Source organism: Silene latifolia, chromosome 2 (genome assembly GCF_048544455.1).
Source record: "Silene latifolia isolate original U9 population chromosome 2, ASM4854445v1, whole genome shotgun sequence".
Taxonomy (NCBI): domain Eukaryota; kingdom Viridiplantae; phylum Streptophyta; class Magnoliopsida; order Caryophyllales; family Caryophyllaceae; genus Silene; species Silene latifolia.
This window is the reverse complement of record NC_133527.1, coordinates 163,933,234-163,953,739: the sequence shown is the minus strand read 5'-3', so window position 1 is coordinate 163,953,739 and position 20,506 is coordinate 163,933,234. Positions and strand designations below refer to the sequence as shown.

Here is a 20,506-nt window from a genome sequence, read left to right as displayed (position 1 = left end):
TTTGTTACAACTTAAGCTGAGCTGGCAACTGCACTAGTATCTCAACACGACCAAAATAATCAGTCGGTAATAAATGAAATTACCTACCAAATATGTTGGTCGGTAAAATTATCGTCTGATTACATTGGTCGGTAATTTGCACGGGTGGTTGGAATAAAAAAACAATGAGCTTGAGTTTGGGTATGCTAGAAATTGGCTCGGTAATTTGAGTTCAAGCTTTGGCAGGTTCTTAACACGTCGAGTCTGAAATATGAAGTTCGAATTTAGCACAAATAATTGTTTAAGACGGTTTTACCCAAATTTATCACAAAACGTGATCTTTAGTAATCACTTTTCCTGAGTTTTACCCACTAATAGAGTAAATGGGGTTGTGTTTAAATCCGTTATACAACTATATTAATGTAAAACCGCTTTACACAAGACTAACTCCAAATTTAGTTACTTATCATTATATTCTTAATTTTTTTTCATCTTTACAAAACCTAACCAAAAATAATTAATAATAAAAAAATATAATTAAAACAGATAATAAACAAATACTCCGTATTTTTTAAAACAAACACAAACACTCTAAAGTCTAAATAGAATACTCATATCATTTTAACGGTTTTTATAACGTGTGATAAAAACACAACAAATTTAAATTCCACTTTCGATCCGAATCTTGTTGAGATTGAGACTCTAATCTAAGCTCGAAGTAGGTCAAACTAATCTCGAGACGAGTCGAGTTTTAACTGAACCGTTTCGAAGCCTACCGATGGCCTGATGGGGCCGAGTCTGCTACAGAAGAAGAAGTAACGAATGTGATTTGCGTCACACGGAGATTCAACAGCAACACCTTGAGTTTGCAACAATGGCTTCCTTCGCGTCTCTAAAATCCCAGGTTTTCGACAGAGAAGATCGTAAACAGTATGTTCCCCTACCTTTTCTTCTTTAATCATCTCTTTTCAAACTTCTTTCATGCTTATCGTTCTGCATTTTCATGGTGTTGATTATTGTTTTATAGGCATTATCAAGCTCATATCAGAGGCCTCAACGCTTTCGATCGCCACCATAAGTTTTTGAACGATTATGGTATTATTCCTTCGTTCTTTGCTCTCATAGTCGATTTTGAATTGATTGATTGTGTTTATCAATTAGGGTTCCCGTTTTATTATATACCTAGCTTAAACTCGCTTAAGCTCCTAATCACAGTTTTAAATATCGGCTGCGACACCGATATGCGACTGAGTTGTAAAGGTTTTGGAGTTTATGGTGACCGCATTTTACTGTGTTTTAAGGGGATGTTTACCGCATTTAACGAAATTAGGCTGCGATAACCCGATACCAGAACTGCGACCAAAACCGAGACTTAATACAATGCTCCTAATTAAGATTTTGCCTAGTGGTTATTTAAGACGGAGGTAGTATGCACAATATTGATTTTCCCCCCTGGCGTGTATTGTACTGTCATGGATCATTTGACACTCAAAATCTTTAAGGTCATATTATAAAATATAAATTAGGAGTGTAAGATTGGGCTGCTTGAAAATGTGCTTGTAAGGAGCTATTTACCTGCGAATTTCCGGTGCCCTAAAACAACTGGATGATGAACAGTCCTCTCCAACAAGGAGGATGGGGGCTACAATTATCCATACAATTCCTGTTGTTTCGGGTTGCATTTATGATTGGTCTTGGCACTTTGTGAAGGTAGGTGGTAGGTTATTAGGTTATTTAGGATTATAAGCTTGGACAATATGGAAGTATGCATGTAAGGAGTTGTTTACCTGCATATCCTGGTGTCCTAAAGCAACTGGTTGATGAACAATCCTCTCCGCCAAGGAGGAAGGGGGCTACAATTAGCCATACACATCTTATGTTGCTTCATGTTTGATTTGCTATGAATCTCATTCCATCGTCAAAGGAGGTTATTAGGTTACTGTGAGTTGAAACTCGAGATTCACGTTCTTCTATTGTTACCTTGGATAATCTCAGAGCTGGAAAAAAAATCCAATTCCAAGTTGCTTGACTTTTTAGTTTAAAATGATGATTGAAGTGTTGTACGTGCAATTTGTGCTTTCTATCTGTTTCCACATCTTGCCTTAATGCTTCATTATTCTGCATCAAGTGGAAGACTTCAGGATTAGGGAAAAGGGGAGCTTGCAAGATGAGTTTGTTAAGTGTCTTAATATTGCCATTTGCTCCGCATGTTAGCTAGGTTCTCAGACATGGGAAATCTTAGTTACCTTACACGGTGACACCATATATACCACTCTTTGTGACTCCGTTCGAACAACCACAACTCCACAAGCATTAGTTATAATATTCAATGATAAATTTATACATCAATTTAGTTTCCGTTGTTAGGGTTTCAACTTTCAATGCATTCTAAGGTAGCTAACCTACTTTTTGGGCTGCCATAAGCGGAAGCAAAAGGATCTAGGGAATGAACACATGCCTTTTACGAATTAGTATATTGAAAACCAAAAGCTATGCCAATATTCACAATGGGTGCCTCCCAACGCAATCCACAGCTAGTTTACATCCTAATGCAATATGTTTAAATTAGATAGACTAAACTACTCAAGTTCAGCTATCTCCTGTTTTCAGGGTTCTGTTCATGCTTGCTCTCTATTTGAAAATTTGTTGTCACGTACTTTGCGTGCATTGTTAGTATATTGAATCTGCTTCATCGTTTTTTTTTTCTGTCTATAGTCAAGTACTATGGGAAAGAAAGATCTCTAGGTGAAAAACGGCCCCTTAAAACTGATCAAGACACTCTCAGAGAAGGATATCGGTATGTGATCTTTTCTTTTTTGATTTTCGTGTCAGTTGGTAGCCATTAATGGTTCATGCTTGATAACACTATCATTCAGTCACATCTCAGAAGAATCCTTTATGACCTCCCTTACCTCGATTTAGGCGCATGGTACAAAAATGCAACTGTTACATTACATAACAGCTATTACATTATGGAATTTCAGTTTCCTGTTAATTTGTGATCCTGTTATGTAGCACCCTTTAAGAAAACTGCGGTATTTCGACTATGGCAAATGACGCTTCAAAGATATAGCTGACAGTCTGACACTTTACCAAATTTTTCCGGGGCTTCATCTATAGTACCATAATATTGATTACGATGAATGATGTTTTGAAGTTATCCCTGACAATTTACCTATTTTTCCATGACTCAATCAATGGCCATTATATTTCAGTATAGAAGGTTCTTACACAATAATTTCACAATTGACTGTAAGAACATGTCATAAGAGAGAGAAGATAGACTACAATAATTGAAAATCAACTCAAGTTTCAGATCTCAAAAAGACGTTAATTCTGTGATCAGGTTTGCTTAGTGATGACTATTATGCTTTTTTAATTTGTTACTATAGGTTCATTCGTACTGAAGAAGATGAAATGGACACATCCTGGGAGCAAAGGCTGGTAAAGCGCTACTATGATAAGCTCTTTAAAGAGTATCCTTGCTTACAGTAGACAGTTGTCTGAATGTATTTCCATATTGAAGCTTTAAGTTAACAATTTGGTAGCCATGATTGTTTTCCCTCTATGCGAACTCTCTTTGTTATTTTAATCATATAACATAAATTCTATAAGGCTAGAATATTTTTAAAAGGAAAGGGTTTGGATAATCTTACAATGTGACCTGTCTCGGTATCATAATTTGGTCAAGACACTGTCTCTTCTTGTCCCTTAATTCTGAGAATGGAGTGTGGAATAATTTGACATTTAGATGCAAATTGCATCTGACACGTGCGATGGGAGTCTGAATTTGGACTTTGTAAAAATAGGTTACCTTTGTTTGCTTGCATCCCTGCTTTGTGTCCAAATGTGTTCAAGTGGCTGATGAACTTATATTAATGATAGATTGTACTGTATCTTTGAGACTGCTACTCAATTTTTTCTTAAACATTGAATCTTGTTAGCTTTTCTGTGTGCCCTTTTTGTGGTATCTGTGATCAGTTACAGTTTTTATCTGTGATGCCTTTTCGCTTTGAGAGCCTTGACTTGTTGCAGATACTGCATAGCTGACATGTCAAAATATAAGACTGGCAAGGTACACAAAGTTTCTCTTTGCTAATCTCCATAGTTGTTGATCTTGACTAGGCATGCTACTAGGAACAGGGAGGGGGTAAGAAATGTTAGGGCCCGCTTATAAAAATACCGAATTATAAATTTGTAGATTATGGAACTGTAGGAGCACATATATACTTCACAGCTAATACTACATAGTAATGATATGTTAATATGCTGCACCATATAATTATATTGTTCCTAACTTCAATACGGCTCATTAACCTATGACTTCTCCAGCAATCCAACTGTTCTGTTGTGGTTTCTGCTCTTGAGGAATCACACTGTACTGTCTAAATGATAAGTATTTGCTACTTATATACACTTTGGATCTTTGTTTTTATCCCCCCTTCCCCCTCCTCCCTGTAGCTTAAACAGATCACTAAGTCATGGTCAATTGAGGTTGGGTAGTCATACAAGTATACAACTAAAGCAGGTTGTGCTCTGAAATCCATCTCTTTTCAGACTTTTCCTCAACCTTATCTCCCAACTTTGTCCTTTTTTATCTCTATTACCGACCACATCTTGCTTAGATCACCTTCGTTCATGCTTAATAAGTTCCTAAATTTCAGACCAGCAACACTTCTATCAGCGTGTTAGCTACTTGTCGTTAGTAGTAGTAATAGTGCTTTTGTTTGCTCTCAGTAGTAGGCAATTTGGTACCTATAATGGAAGGATTTTCTGACTGGGAAAGAAATATCCTCATGACAGATTGGCCTGAGGTGGAGAATAGAAAAGGAAGTAATGTCAGGCAAAGGTAATTTTACACCATTTGAGCAGAACTGTATCACTTTCTAAGTATGGTAACTTCTTTCTTTATATGTTGTTGAGGACGTATTTATGTGCAATGACTAGTGAGTATCTTCGCAGCCTTTCTATTTCATATCTGTTCTTGCACTCCATAAAGCCACCCTTCCCGAAAGAATGTAAAAAATGAGTGAAACATATCTAGATACTCGGACTTCAAATGGTCATGTGAACTCGTGTATTCTTGCTTTTCAACCAGTAATAGCTACTGTGGTATTTCTTCCATGATTATCATCTGATCATCATCTATAACTGAAAGAAACATATCTAGTTTTTTGTCTTGATCATCATCCATAACTGAAAGAAAGCTACTGATTATTCGACTGAAGTTTGGGAGTTTTGCTTGTCAGGGCAGTTTATCTGTGGCAACAAGCACTGCGATGAAAGAGAGGGCTTGGCAAGCTTTGAGGCAAGTATTCTGTTTGTCATCTGCTAGTTGATCCAAACTTCTTTGATGAAAACGGGGTACTGGTTCAGTTTCCTTTTTTACCTCTTCCCGCGCGGGCCACAACTCTTTATCCATTACTTTTTTAGACTTAGGAGATTCACTTTTCCACCAGTTGTTGAGAGCAATCATTGTAAATTAGCAGTTTTTAGGGACTCTTGTTTATTTTGTTGTTTTTCCCTCCTTTCTCTCCTGCTCTTTTTCTGTTCCTTTTACAGACAAAGCAAAAGTTAGCTTTTCCCGAATGTTTCAGCAACCGTTGCGAATTAGCTGTAATTTTGGAGGTCTTTGTGATAGGCCCTTGTATATTATCTCCAACGTGCACGGTCTTGTATACACTAGGTGGACTTATTCATGAAATGCTTCTCTTTATCACGCTCCATGCTTTATCATCATGCTACACTCTACTTTCTTCATGAAGCTTTGGTCTCTAGATATCTTAATTAGAATTTTTCTTTAAATTAGCCATGTAAAGTACATGATTTTATATAGTTGTTGTTGTTGTTGTTGTTGTAGAAAAGCCTAGTACTGGAGACAAGCAATTGTAATTTCTACACTAATTGAGGTTGGTATTTAGCTTTTGATTGCTAATTAGAATTGGAGCTCAAGTGGTGGTAAACTGGTAATTCGGTTCAATCGAATTTATTTCATTTCCAGAGACATTAGAATGGCTTACCTTTGGGTTTGAATATGTTTTGTGATTATTTTTCCTTTTAGTATTATTCTTTGATATGACCTTTGGGTGTGAGGTTACATAGGAAACATCATCAGTCCGATATGGCGATATTTTATTTTCTGATCAAACCCCGTGTTTGTTATTTTACAGGTAAACTTCTCTTATTTTGAGGCAGGAGAGCACAAACAAGCTCTTGTCAAATTGGTTGTTTGTGAGGGGTTAGTTGTTTTTCGCTTTTCATGCTGCTTTCTAGTTTCTAGTATGAAGTGTGTTGACCCAAAGACTTGTATTTGTGTAAATTTTGTGATATTACTCCTTTAAATTTTATTTTTGTGCATTCATTCCTATCTCTTTAAATCGACGGCATTTTAATTTAGGCATTCAGCACTGCTTTTTTATGTATTTAGGCTCTACACATTGTCTTAAGAATCAAGCATTACATATTTACACATGTTTGATGTTTGGAATTGTACTGGTTGTGGTGAATCCTCGTCAATAGCCATGGAGGCAAAGGAGGGTATACTGGATATTATGTTTCATGAAACAGCTCGTGGTGGTTGTTATTTCTCGTCTTCGTGTCTTTCTCTAATACAGAAACCAGGTTTTGAGCTTCACTTATTGCTGCTAAAATAGGTGTGCAGAAAAACTCCATTATAAAAGAAACAAGGAGCAAGCGGAGATGAGACAGAAAGAGGAGGATAACAGGAGCAGGTATCAGTTTTTGTTCATAACCCTTTTTTGGTCGTGGTCTGTAGGTTTTAGTGGGTGGTCTTTAACTCTTGATGTTTATGTGCTAAAACTTTCAACTGCGGTCTTTCGGTTTTGGGCAGGGAATTGACAGGAATAGAAGATGACATGGGTGATGAACACAAGAAGAGCATTGACAGAAAGAGAACAGAGACAGGGATGGAAGGAGAAGATTCCAGGGGACGGAGGTAATTTTGCTATTGGAGAAGGAGATTGGTTTGTCCACTGGTTTTGTGAGTGAGTATATATCATTGTTCTTCAGGAAAAGGTCTAGCAGCAAGGACACATCTGATATAGAGGCCGAAAGGAGCAAAGTGCAAAAGAAAAAAGGTGAAGCTCCTGTTCACTTATCACTAATGCCCCTCTCGTGTTATTATCTTGAAGTGTTTTCAGTCAATTAGGTTTTAATTTGAATAAACTTGCACGACTCCCTGCATCTGAAGTTACATTAGAGGCAAAATCTTGCTTTCCCTCCATGTGAGGCAGTTAGTCTGTCAGACTGTCACTGAATTCATCACAGATTACTGAAAATGCATGACACACTTCAATTAGAAAATTGAAAGGGGGGAGGGGAATGAATGTCACACGTTATTGTGTTTCTGTCTTGTGCTGCCAACTACCATGTACTTTAATTTGTTTCAATCTTGGGTCTCTTGGGCATAGGGTCACGTTGATTAGTGCTTCGCTACTTGAAAGATCTGATCAATGTTTTTAATTTGGCAGAGAAAAGAGAGTCAAGAGCAGGGAAGGGTAGTGAAGATGAAGACGAAGACAGTTATGACGAGTATCTGGTGGGTATGTTTCCATAATGGTTTATCCTCTGAACTAGTTATATGAAATTGGACAGGAGTACCATATTCCAATCTTCAAGTGCTAACGGGTGTGATAATCTCATGTTTGTTTATATGCCGTAACATAAATACTCAAATAAGACCGTTGTATGTTGCACAACATTTTTATTCTATGCTATGCACCTCATTTAATATGTTAGTATTGATTAGGTTGTATGTTACAACGGTCTTTATACTAGACCAACTGAAGTTGTAAATAGGGGACTTCAGAGACTTGGGTGACTGGGGTATCCTTCAGTCTCCTGACTTTTTTTTTTTCGAAAGAGGTCCTATAGTCCTATGAGAATTGAAATGCCAACAAAAGCTGATCCATTTCCTTATTGATCATGAGCAATCATCAAGAGCAGTTATTGGGTGAAATTGTAGTAGACTTTATAACTCTACTGGATCCTAAATTTATTCCTAACCTCTTAAGATATATCACATGACGCCTTTTGCCGTTTATCATCATTCATCATTCTGGATTTCCTACAACCGACTTCACATTTACGATCATACCTGTGTGCTGAGAGTAGGCCGAGTAGGGTAACAGTGGATAATTGTAGATTATTTACCTATTTTCACTTGCCTCCTTACTTTGGTCATAGCACGATAATGTCTGTCTCTGCGAAGGAAGCAGCGTCTCACTCCTATATTGTCACAAGTCTAACAACTAATTCCCCGGAAAGAGGGGCCTCCTCTTTTCCTGACTACCGTTTCTGCTCCTGGCACTGCATCTTTCCTGATAACAATGTATGTTGTATGAAGAGACATGGTGGGATGTTCTGAGCAATAACAGTGTGTTGCCAACCTGCCACATTATGTTCCAGAATCCAGATTTTGTTGCTTCCTCACCTGTGTATGCGGTATCGTACTAGGAATCTCGATGTATCGGCATAAACATGCATTGCCGAAAGTCGAGGGAAAGTGGTGGTGGAGGCAGGCTTACTTAATACATCGGGATCCTCTTCATTTATTTCGGTCCAAGGTGGAAGCTGAAGAAATCAGTGAAAGAGCAGCAACAGTAGCAGTAACAAGAGCAGGAATCAAAGCGTGTACCAATAAATGACTTGTTACAACCTAATTACCTCATTTCACAATCTTACTTCCCACTTGCCCTTTAAGAACGAACCCATCGCCACTCTCAACATCAACTGCTAAAGTCTATTCTACATATTAATATAACACCTCTACCCTTCACTTTCTGCCTAAAATCTACCGATTATTAACGTAGTAACTTGCACAAGTCATCTGCTCTCTTTTTTCTTTTTCAAAAAAAAAAATGTACATATTAATCGACGTCACCCTTTCCAAAAATGTACATATTAATCGCCACTTTCTTTTTCCGAATTACTTTGTTGGTCAGATCAACCTGACAACACTTACTCTTATGTATATGAGAACTAAAAGGTGTTTTAAACTACATCATTTCAAGGCTCACCCTATCAAGTATAATACTGTACAATACATGACTTGATTTATTTCTTACTTTCTCTATCGTAAAATATATTAATATAATTAATTTTATAAATATTTTTAACTATATAAAGGACGTAAACTATTTTGAGTTTCTATGATCATATCGGCAAAATTTTGAAATTCACATACTACTAACTTTAAAAATAATGTGTTGATATTGACTTATGAAAACGTGAACGGGTGAAATGGATTGGTCAGTTAGGTTAAGATTTACAAGAAAATGAAGTACGCAATGATGAGATAAAAGTGGTGAGGTAGAATTGCATGTATTACCGTTGACAATCCGTTAATATGTAATGGACCAAAGAGTGTAAAACTTACCAAGTTTGTTAATGGTTTGCTAACGATAAATTGGGTATTACACACTTAACGTAAGTATGGGCTGAATTCACTCAATTATTACTTACTCCCAAGTTAATTATAACAACCATCTGACGGCTGCCTTTTACGCCATTCGATCATTTCCAGAATCAAATATCTTCGGACATTCCTTTTTTGATTATCTTTGTGACCACCTCATTTCACTCATTCTCCTACACTTCTTCGTTTTTAAGGTTATATCTTTCCTTGCAAAACCTAAATTGTCTCGTGCTATTTTACATTTCGACACCACTTGATAGTAGACCGCGAATTAGGATATCATGTTTAAGTGGGGGTTTAATTTCCAATTGGTTAACTTGATAAAGGAGTGATTTAGGAGAGGATGTAAATGAGTTTAAACTCGCTTACTGGCTCTCAAAATATCTGTAAGTTCGGCTCGAGCTCGGTCCAATTGATTTAAACCTTAGCTCAAGTTGAGCTTGACCTAATCCAAGTTAATTAAACTTTCTAAGGCTCGATAAAAGCTCCTATTCGTTGAGAACATTTAATACTAGCATGAACTCTTATCTAAGATAGTCAAAACAGATACAGTAACTCGCGTTGTAGAGTTTACTCATGATAATAAATAGTTTTTACTTCAATGGTTATACATATTCATGAATGGACTTAAATATGGAGTATTCTTTAATACATTTATGGTAAACTATATATTTCATATTTTCAATGGGGTCAAAGACTCAATAACTCTTTGGTTCTAGATTATTAGGGAATAAATCAAATTGGCACACTTCTTACTCTTATGAAGTAGCGTTCCTTCGATGTAATTTTCATCCGAGTAATTTGAAACATCTTTGTGTTGTTCCCGCAATTTGCGGGAGCCATTAAGACATTGAGATAATGTCGTCGTTTATTTTATGGTAGAGTAGGTCTTGCTTAAGACGGGTCGAATCTTAAGACGGGTAGTTATACTCACAAAACGAATATGGGGGACAAGGTGGGGGCACCCCCATGTGCCTCCCACTATCCTCTATTTGGGCATTTTGTCTCACAAAATGGTATCCGTCTACAACTTAAGACGGATAGTGCCCGTCTTAAGTAAGAATTTGTGTTTATGGTATACTATATTAACTCTATCAAAAATAAACTCTATGGGATGATGAAGAGACATAGCATGTAATAAAGATAAGGTGCATTTAATTAAGATCAGATGCCATAACATTAAAGATGAGTATTAAGAAGAAGTAACTAATACCAAAAGAAAAGAGTTAAAGAGAAGTAGGTTAGTTGGACATAGATGAGGGAAGTTCAAACAATGTTGGTAAACAAGCAATCAACAGGGAGTAGAAGATAAATGGAGGTGTAACTAACAACACAAGAATAGAGAATTCAAAATAAGAGAAGAGGAGAAAAAGGTAAAAGTGGGCTACCCGCCATACATACAAATTACAATACATACTATGTTACTCTTCCGTCTCATTTTCTTCCTTCCTAATACATGACTCTTCTTCATTAACACCGATCGCAACCTCTTCATCATCACCCTTCTTAATCATCCCTTGTCTTCTTCAGCAACACCTCTCTTTCTTCTATTTATACCCGCCTCATTCTCTCTATACATTCTTTGTAATTATATACACTATAACATCACCCGTCTATAGGGTCGAAGAAAACAGCCATGGAAATAAAGCTACATTTGTTTCTGCTAGTGGTTCTTGCCATTTTACTTCCTTTTTGTTTTGCTAGCTACCCTTTACCAGAATATGAGAGTAGATTTGTTTTAAGTAATAGTTCGGATGACGGAGACAAAAACATGAGCATATGCCATTCACCTTCACCTTCACCTCCAACAACAATTGTCAATGTAGATAGTTTCTTAGGAGAAGGCAGAAAAGGAGATCATACAAAGGTTAGATTATATCACTACTTTCACTCTTATGCATTACCATTTCCTGCGTGACTGCGTCTTTTAATTATATCGTACTAAAAAAGAGCTTTATTGTTGTCGAAACATGACATGAAAGGCATTTAAGAGAGCCTGGAAGAAGGCCTGCTCTGCTAAGAGAGGAGTATTCCTAGTACCGCAACACACGTATAGGGTGAGGCCTATCAAGTTCTCAGGCCCCTGCCACTCCCATTTCGTCATTAAGGTCTGATCCAACCTTGACTGATACATAGTTGAAGCGTTAGCCGCGTTCTATTTCTCTTAGTAATTGTCGTTTTACGTGTGCTACATAGATCTTAGGAAAGATCGAGGCGTCAGACAATTTAACACACTACAAAGACGGACAACATTGGCTAGTGTTTCAAAAATTACGCAGTTTCACGGTTAAAGGCGGAGGGACCATTGACGGCAATGGACATGTCTGGTGGGTTAATTCTTGTAAGATCGACAAATCCAAGGTCTGTAACCATCTAAATTACTCTCTTTTAACTCCATCTATCCCTTTTACGAATGTATTTTTGTTCTGATATTCATCCTGTTCTCTTACACAGCCCTGCCAACACGCACCAACGGTAAGTATGACGTACTCTGTATTGAAGTTTGATGTAATCCCTCGGTAATTAAACTTAAGAAAGAAATTAACCAAAGTGTGAAAATGGGTGAAGGCTGTAACATTCGTGGAATGCAAGAAGATGGTTGTGGATGGATTAAAGATAATGAATGCTCAACAAATGCACTTGACATTTCAGAGATGTGTTAATGTCAGAGCTTCCAATTTGGTCGTAAAATCTCCTAAGACGAGTCCAAACACCGATGGTATTCATGTTACCGAAACCAGAAATATCCTAATCACTCGTTCTCATATACAAACAGGTATTCCCTTAACACCCCCCACCTTTGTCTTGTTTCTACTACCAACTTCACACCAACCCATGTCAATATCATCCTAATTATCACCACACCCTTGTTTATGGTTAATGAGTTGGTTTGGGGGTCTATTCTCTAGTATTATTATTTATTAATGACTTAATAAAAGTGATCCAACCCCGAAATGACCGAACCTAAACCAGAATACGAAAAATCACGACAAAGTATGTTGAAATAAATACCTTAAGGCAATGGCCAAAAATGTTCCAAAAAACTCGACTCATAACCATCCGATCCCCGAACCTATGATATCATGTACCGGAAATGGTCAGCCCCAAACCCGACTCAAATAAGCCAGTTGCCAAATGCCAAGTAATGTAACAAGTGGTTTAGGGTGGGTGTGAAAAGAGGGATTGGAGGGAAAAGGAGGGGAGGGAAATTGAGGGAGATGAATTTCTTTGTTTGATTAGCAAAATGAAAATACAGGGATATGAAGGGGAGGGAAATTGGATCTCTCCATTTTCCTCCTCGACAATTTAAAATCTCTCAAACAAAGAAGAGATCTGGAAGGAAAACTCCCCCTCCCTTACCCTTCCCTACTTTTCGGCCCGCTCCCTTCCCCTCCTATTTTCCTATCCAAACAAGGCGTTCTGTAGAAATACATAATGGGAAGTTGGAAAGTGCTAATAAATTGCACTGTAAAATATGAAAGGTGATGACTGTATATCAATAGTTGATGGATCAAAGAACATTCAGGCAACCGATATAAAGTGTGGACCGGGACATGGAATCAGGTATCAACTCGACATAAACTTTGTCGAAATTTCAGCCAAAAAAAAAAAACACTCGAGTCATGTTATAATAAGTCTAAACCAGATATTGTTGTTAGCATTGGAAGCTTAGGGAAAGGACAATCAAATGACCATGTCTCAGATGTTATGGTGAATCGTGCTACGCTTTCTGGAACCACTAATGGTGTCAGAATTAAGACTTGGCAGGTTTTTGCTTCCTCTATTTCCTTTTCTTCACAACTTAATGCCCAATATATTTTTATTTTATTTTAATTTACTTATTTATTCTACTTTACTTTTTAGGGAGGACAAGGATTCGCAAAAAACGTTGTATTTCAAAATGTTGTCATGCAAAATGTTAGCAACCCTATAATTATTGATCAACACTATTGCGACCAGAAGACACCCTGCGAAGCAATGGTACTCTATTTATGTTTTTATATCATACTTGATCTTTTGTAACTAGACGCAACCTGATCTTAGTAGTTCAGCCATAAAGCGGCCAATACCGCTTTATGTTGCAGTCAATGTAACCTTCAAACCTCAATAACTAGGCCGTAATTCAGCATCAGAGCCCAAAGCTAACATCTATCAATTATACAATATGTGCAGAAGTCGGCGGTACGTGTGCAGAATGTGGTATACAGGAATATAAGGGGAACAAGCGCGACAAAAGTAGCAATAAAACTAGATTGCAGCAAAAACTACTGGTGTCAAGGAATTGTATTGCAAAATGTTAACCTAGTCAAGACGGGGGGGGATAAAGGCGCCCATGCCGACTGCCGCAATGTCAAATTGGTTCATAAAGGAAATGTTACACCTACATGTTCTCCAAATCCTTAGATTTTAAATTCAATAAATTTTATTATTGGTTGTTTTTACTAGTTACACGATGAATACTGTAAATATGTAAAGTAATTCCTCATCATTTTAGCTTCTTAGCTCTTACTTTACGAAACCAAATTGTTCCGTAGTATGTGAGATTAAGAGATCATGACCAAGTCGTATATTTTAATAATCAGGCAGGAAATTAGGAATAACTTAAAAGGGGGCAAGTCCCTATCATTCTATTACCATTCACACTGCCCACCTACGAAACCAGCCCTCGAATAGTCATATGTCTGAAAAATCAGCACCTAAATTGAACATTTTAAGACTCTTTATTTACAGCCACCCATACAAGATTGTCAAATGAGACTAGCACACATACCTTCGTTGCTACAATCAGAAGAATCCTGGCGTTCAGATTCTGAAGGCCTGTAGACAGAGCTATCATCTTCTGCATAGAGAAGCTTATTAACGACACTTTCGGAAACTCTAGACTCTTCATCCTCTACTACAATCAAATCAGACTGCTCATTAAAACAACTTGCACCCTCTTCCCTGATACAAGGAACTTCACCCTTTAAAGCGGGCATGTCAACCAGAAGGGACTCGAGGAAACACTTGGCCGATGAATTCTCTAAAGATGAGAATTTCACATCCAGCATTGGAACACTGAAATCAACTATACCAGGGCTCGGCATCTCAATAATTTCCTGCAAAACTGCATTCGGAATCCCTTCCCCTGAACAAATGTCGACATTCTTTAATGGAGCACTGTTAATAACTGAAGGCGAGCTGCAGATATCTTTCACACATCCTTCTGTGCATTCAATTTCAGCCGTTGAACCATTATTTTCAGTTTCATCAATACTATCTGTAGTACTACTATGGGGCCTTCTGCTAACCCCATCAGAGACAACATGATTGTTGCCATCAACAACTTCAGTTGTTTCCTCATCCTTGTCACAGTTATCGCCTCCATCAATGGGGTTTAAAGAGAGTTGATGCTCATCAGAATGAACCAAAGCTGACAAAATAGTTTTCGGACTCCCTTCTATAATCGAGAAGTTTTCATCTTCTTCAACCATTTCAGTACAATCCAACTGTATTGTCGAAGTAGATGGGGAAGAACTCCAACTTTTTGCTCCAATAACAGTTTCAGCTTCTTCCACCGTATCAGAACGTTCCAAAGGTTTTGTTAACGTCGAAGTTACAAATCCAGCTAGTGCAGAAGCCAGAGCATCATTAATAGACATTGGTCTTTTTAATATTTTTGGGGAGTCCTTTACCGCTTCCATGGAGTCAATTTCCTCATCCTCTTCAATATATGAGAACTCAGGTGCAGACATTATAAGACCAGGAAGTAGCTTAGGAGCACTGGTTGATGATTCCGCGCAAGCATCTGAAGTGGGAAGGCACGATTCTGGAGGAAAACAATCATCCTTCTTACTTGTCTCATATTTCTGAGTCAGAGGACAATCATTTCCACCAGTACCGATTGAATTAGACTCAGATTCATTATAGGAGAATTCAGGAGCAGAATATATGGTGCAGCCTGTTCTGGGAATAGGAGGATTCTTGATAAATGACTCTAATTGTTGTTCCACCCTCTCCAGCCTTGTTTCCATGTTTATAATGGGCTTCAGCAAATTTTGTTCAAATCTCAAAAACAAGTCCTCAATTTTCGATACTCGAGAAACAAGTTCATCCAAAGTTTGCCCTATCTTACTGCAAGGAAAATCACTCGCTCTATCTTTACAGTGCTGCATGTTTTCAGGATTTGGTGTCTGTGAGAGATGATTTGGTTGGTGGACAAATGAGCCATTATTCACCGTGTTTGGCAAAACCTCTGTCTGGACAGTATTAGAAGCAGTACTGGCAGTAGTAGCTGCGGCAGTAGAATGTTGTTCAGTATCTTGGATACGTCTTTCTTCAGCTGCAGAACCACTATGTTCTTCAACTTTGCTCATTCTAGATTTTGACAGCTGCAAAAGTGTGGGCATAAACATCGACAGCATAGCGCCTCCAGACGAGCTTTCCATTGAAGGGACTGAACAATGGTTATCAGCTGATATCACAGGATCAGCAAATACATAAACTTCATCTATATAAACATAATCCCCACTCTGAATAGACAGCAAACGAAGAGTTATGGACATGACGGGATCTCCATCTGAAATCTCAGCAGTGGCCTCAAAACGGTCCTGAAATTTTTACCCCATTAGAAACAACTATTGAAAACTAGTGACAGACCCACAGCCATGTCTCTCCTTTGTTCTATTTCTATTTTAAAAAATGCACAAAAGTTTGTCAGATCGTGCTTGGATCGAGAATGCGTTTAGCATGACTAATCGGCAGAAACAAATCATCAATTACAGAGGTCAGGAAGGAATTTAATATACCTTGATGACTTGTATAATGCAATTATCCTCTTTCTTCGAGGAAGAACCATCCTCAGCATCAACTCTAGAAGACTTGTTCAATTTTACGTCCACCCAACCATCTCCATCAGTGCTGCTTCCACTATCAGTTCTGGAGTGCACTTCATCCGCACTTTTCTCAGAGTTGCTAGAAATAGATGCTACGCCATCAACCTCCAGCTGTAGCACCTCATCTCTTGCCGCAATGCCACAGCGAACTGTGCATAGATACTCATTTTCACTCTTCTCATTAGTTGCACAGTAAATCTCATATACTTTGGAAGTACTTCGAATGTAGACCTGCTTGATTTCATGTTGCTGTGTGAAAAGAACTGAACACAAGAACAAATTAGCCTACTGCAGTAACAATAAAATCTCGAGAGAATCCAAAAGATAGAACCACTAGCATTATTAAAATCACTAGCAATTTACCAAACTTGGGTGCACAGCAACACTATGTTACTCTGACTCGGCTGGAAGCGTCTGAATGATATGGTTAAATTTCGCTAAATTTTCAATTTTTTGGTCTAAAATGAATGTGTCAAGTATCATGTCAGTCATAGACTTCAAATGTCGGACAAGCGACCAAATTGAAGTATCGGAGTAACATAGCAGCAACATGTACAGCTTAGAATCCGAAAACTGCCAGATTACGGCTTTGTTGATTCACCGATGCAATCATTGAATTAGGCTGACATTCCTCAAATTGTTTAACAACAATATGTGACAAGATTCCGGTCTAATCGGGTACCTCGTTCAAAACTTAACAGTAGCAAAATTTCTATCCACATTCATCCTATCAGTGACGAGCGCAGAATGTACGGTTTTCAAAATCCCGCACACATAATCCGAAAAATGTATACAATTCATCGGAATTAAATACGAAATTCAGACAATTTTAAGTGAGCAATTAAATCCGAGCTTAATTAAACAAAAGAAGAGTAAAAGAGAAGGAAAAGAAGTAATACTGGTGATTTCGCAAGGACCGGAATCTGGTGAAGGACGGCGAAGTATTAATGGCGATTTTCGATCAGAATCGTCGACAGCAATTTCAGAGGATTCGCAGGTAACTGCGTCATTCAATGATCCACTAATGATTGTCCATGATGATGATGTTCTTCTCTTCATACCTCTTTCCTCATTTATTGTTACGTCTAGGGTTTCCGACGCCATTGATGATTCAATGTCAAATCAAGAGCTTTTGAGATATTAGACTCTGACTCTCTGAGTATGACTACTAACTTGATTCTATGAAATGTACTCAAATTTGATCTCCTACTCCCTCCTCTTTTTTAGTATGCAACTACCTAGCCAATAGCCAACCCCCAAATATACGTGATTTACAAAATATCGTGTCCATTAGATGAGCGGTGATTCCGGTGAATCATTAGTTTTAGTATGATTCGACCTAGTAAGTTATAATCTCAATTTGAATTGTTCTTTATGAGACTTGAACTGATAACCATGAGTAATTTACTCGTATTTTTAGATAACTTTTATTTATTTTAAGATTATCGCTAATTTTTAATTTCCGATTTTTGTGAAATTATCCGATATTCCCTATAGGTTGTGTAGTCAACCATAAAATCACCTACGAGTTGACATAAAGTTGACTATGTAAGTATAAGTGTGTTCCATTTCAAAGTAATTTGTGATGATAAGGTTAATATAAAGTTGTAAAAACGGGCGAAATATGAGAAACTGATTTGTCATATTGATTATCAAGAGAAGATTTGGCTAAGTTGTATACATCAGATACTTGCATACTCAAGATTGAACTACCGTTATTTATTGATCGGAAACATGAACTACATAGTCGGAAATGTAACCGAAAAATGTATGAGCAAGACTAAGAAATTTAGACAGCATGTTTAGAGCAATCAGTAGGCTTAAACGAGACTCTACCCTCATCAAGATCATAGCCTACTAAGAAATTGATTTGAGCCAAATTCCCAAAGATAGCCACTTCCGACGCTGGTACCATGGCAAAGCACACCATGTCTTCCTCTACCCTCACAAAGGTATTGATAGCTTTCAGCTGTACGTCTGCCCCAGCAAATCGCGCTGTAATGACTGGTACTTCGAGATCCTTCTTGGTCTTGTAACACAGTCCCATGCTACCTTCTGGGTCCTGAATACGCTCCCCTTTAATCACTTTCTCTAGTTCACCTTCTAATTTGTCGTAAAACTCCTTAGGTAGTAGTGTTAAGGTTGTTCCTGAGTCGATTATAATGTTACCTTCCTCGGTATAATAATGAGCTGATTGTTTTTTGTAGTCCAATGTCACGTTTCCGATCCCTATACTTTCTAGTGTCAGATAGTAGAATGTTGATGGATCCTTCTTTACCAGAGGCGTTGAGACTGCTCCTGGACCATTGACTGAGGCCTTAGGGCCGAAGCTAATCTTGCTTGCTGAAGTAGTCTCGAAGTAGGGGACTAGACAGTACGAGAACTGCGCCCCTATTGAGGGTTTCAGTTGCCTAATGAGCGAAAGTCCACCTCCTCCAAGCCCAATTAGGCCTGATCCTTTTTCATTGAAGGTACCGTCATTCTCATGACCACATCCGATGCTTACTCCAGGGAAGGGTGGAGTGTTTGGGCCAAAAGTGACGACCTCAGTGGCTAGAACACCATTGGTGTAGGACTTGTCACCGTATGAGTAGTAATATGAGCAAGTACCATCAGGGTCACAAGTCCGAGAAGCCAAGTTGGTGTAACAAGTAGGGGATCCGCATGGGACAGGGTTGTAAGAGGACGATTTTTTAGGATCAAATATGGGTAATTTTTGTTCATAACACTGAACACAGGGTTTGCATTGGGTCCAAGTAAGGTCACTCCCGGTATCAGCAATCCCAAGCACACGAACTGGTGGAGTACCGATTGAGATGTTCATTAGGTACTCTCCGCCTGCAGGAACTACAGAGGCCTGTACTGCTGATGCTGCTCGAGAGGCAGCCGTGAAATGGGTTGCTCGAGAGGTGGAGCGGCTGAAGGCCTCGCTTAAGTGCTCATATCTAGTCTTGGCAGGGTTGTGGAGTGGGGAGTTAGGGGAGTCCCTGTGGATGAGGTCGATTGTGAAGCCAGGGTGGCGGGTTTTATGTGTGAATGTTAAGGCAGAACACATTATGTATGAATAACAGAAGAACAGGATTAAAAACTGGAGGTGAACTTGAGATGCTGCCATGGCTAAGGAGAGTATGTAAGAGAATGTAAGAGTATGAGTGAAGTGTGTAAGATGAGTGTCGAGGACGATGTTTATATAGCAAGACAGTAAAGCTCTAATCTGATAACTGAAACTTCCTGACTTCCTGTATTGATTAGCAGTAATTTGATATTCCATAATAACAGCATTGCAGGAAAACCAAGAAGTTCTCAAGTTAAATGCAAATCTTAACTTCTTAAATTTATTTTCAATCATTCATTCATATGAAATCATAACGGATGGTAAATGGTAATAAAACATGAAGTGAAAGTCAAGCATCATTATAGGAACTTGAACAGACAAAAGGATAATAGGGAAGCAGAAAGAGTTGTGCATTAAACAGTAAATTAAGATGGAGATAAATTACATGACATTAACTGAAAATACATAATGACTGACATCACTCTCAGTAGTTGCAAATTCTAGCAGTAGGGTTGGCAACACAGACAGGTCCATAAGCTTTCTTAGCTTCGGGAGTACCACGCTTAGGCTCGTCTGCCAAGGCCAATCCAGCCACTGAACAGATAGTGGCGGTGATGGCGGCAAACACAACCTCTCTTCTCCCATTGTTGTTCTCTGCCTCTCCCTTCTTCTCAAACCTCACCTGCTGCACAATCTTTGGTTGGGCACTGTTGGTGATCACTGCCCTACGAGGACAGGCGGACGCACCACCAACACCAAGGAAAGAAGCTGCCATACTTGCTGATGCCATTGCCTTTCAAAATTTCAAAATTTTCAAATATTTTGTGTGATTGTTTGAGCTCAATTGCAAAAGAGGATTGCCTATTAATTTCAACCTGAAATCTTTGTTGATCATATGAGTCTTATCCATGTTTTATGTTCTGACCAACACTAACTTGCCATCTGTCTGTTTTGATTTTTATCTTAGCTGACATTGGTTGGTTCACAAATAACCAAATTACAAGTAGGGATCCTGCTAGTGCTGTCAGTATGTAGAGACTGTTACATCAGATACAACAAACCAAATGCATGATATCCAAAAAAAAAAAAAAAAAAAATTACAGTCTCGAAGTTTGTTAAATCCTTTCGGCTTGAGCCCAATCGAAATTCGGACTAGCATTA

General features: G+C 38.2%; 5 protein-coding genes across 5 annotated transcripts; 2 read left to right on the top strand and 3 right to left on the bottom strand.

Annotated features, from left to right (window-relative positions):
• The first annotated feature begins 669 nt into the window (after nt 1-669).
• LOC141643256 (uncharacterized) lies at nt 670-7,736 on the top strand. The gene is made up of 12 exons (XM_074452328.1): nt 670-909; nt 1,007-1,074; nt 2,695-2,776; nt 3,372-3,455; nt 4,015-4,054; nt 4,783-4,828; nt 5,229-5,287; nt 6,150-6,217; nt 6,633-6,710; nt 6,830-6,934; nt 7,009-7,076; nt 7,470-7,736. The coding sequence occupies exons 1-12, from the start codon at nt 854-856 to the stop codon at nt 7,553-7,555; spliced, it is 840 nt and encodes a 279-aa protein (XP_074308429.1). The 5' UTR covers nt 670-853; the 3' UTR covers nt 7,556-7,736.
• Nucleotides 7,737-10,950: 3,214 nt separating this feature from the next.
• LOC141643255 (polygalacturonase) lies at nt 10,951-13,932 on the top strand. The gene is made up of 9 exons (XM_074452327.1): nt 10,951-11,282; nt 11,398-11,523; nt 11,612-11,776; nt 11,870-11,890; nt 11,984-12,191; nt 12,898-12,979; nt 13,075-13,183; nt 13,280-13,396; nt 13,589-13,932. The coding sequence occupies exons 1-9, from the start codon at nt 11,052-11,054 to the stop codon at nt 13,817-13,819; spliced, it is 1,290 nt and encodes a 429-aa protein (XP_074308428.1). The 5' UTR covers nt 10,951-11,051; the 3' UTR covers nt 13,820-13,932.
• A 35-nt stretch (nt 13,933-13,967) lies between these two features.
• On the bottom strand, nt 13,968-17,664 carry LOC141643254 (uncharacterized). Its single transcript, XM_074452326.1, has 3 exons — nt 17,190-17,664; nt 16,204-16,553; nt 13,968-16,005 (listed from the first exon to the last, which is right to left on the bottom strand). Exons 1-3 carry the CDS (start codon nt 17,392-17,394, stop codon nt 14,164-14,166), a joined length of 2,397 nt encoding a protein of 798 aa, XP_074308427.1. The 5' UTR covers nt 17,395-17,664; the 3' UTR covers nt 13,968-14,163.
• Nucleotides 17,665-17,953: 289 nt separating this feature from the next.
• Nucleotides 17,954-19,686, bottom strand: LOC141643251 (aspartic proteinase CDR1-like). Its single transcript, XM_074452322.1, has one exon. It carries the CDS (start codon nt 19,637-19,639, stop codon nt 18,080-18,082), a length of 1,560 nt encoding a protein of 519 aa, XP_074308423.1. The 5' UTR covers nt 19,640-19,686; the 3' UTR covers nt 17,954-18,079.
• Nucleotides 19,687-19,731: 45 nt separating this feature from the next.
• On the bottom strand, nt 19,732-20,208 carry LOC141643253 (photosystem II 5 kDa protein, chloroplastic-like). Its single transcript, XM_074452325.1, has one exon. It carries the CDS (start codon nt 20,133-20,135, stop codon nt 19,830-19,832), a length of 306 nt encoding a protein of 101 aa, XP_074308426.1. The 5' UTR covers nt 20,136-20,208; the 3' UTR covers nt 19,732-19,829.
• Between the last annotated feature and the right edge of the window lie 298 nt (nt 20,209-20,506).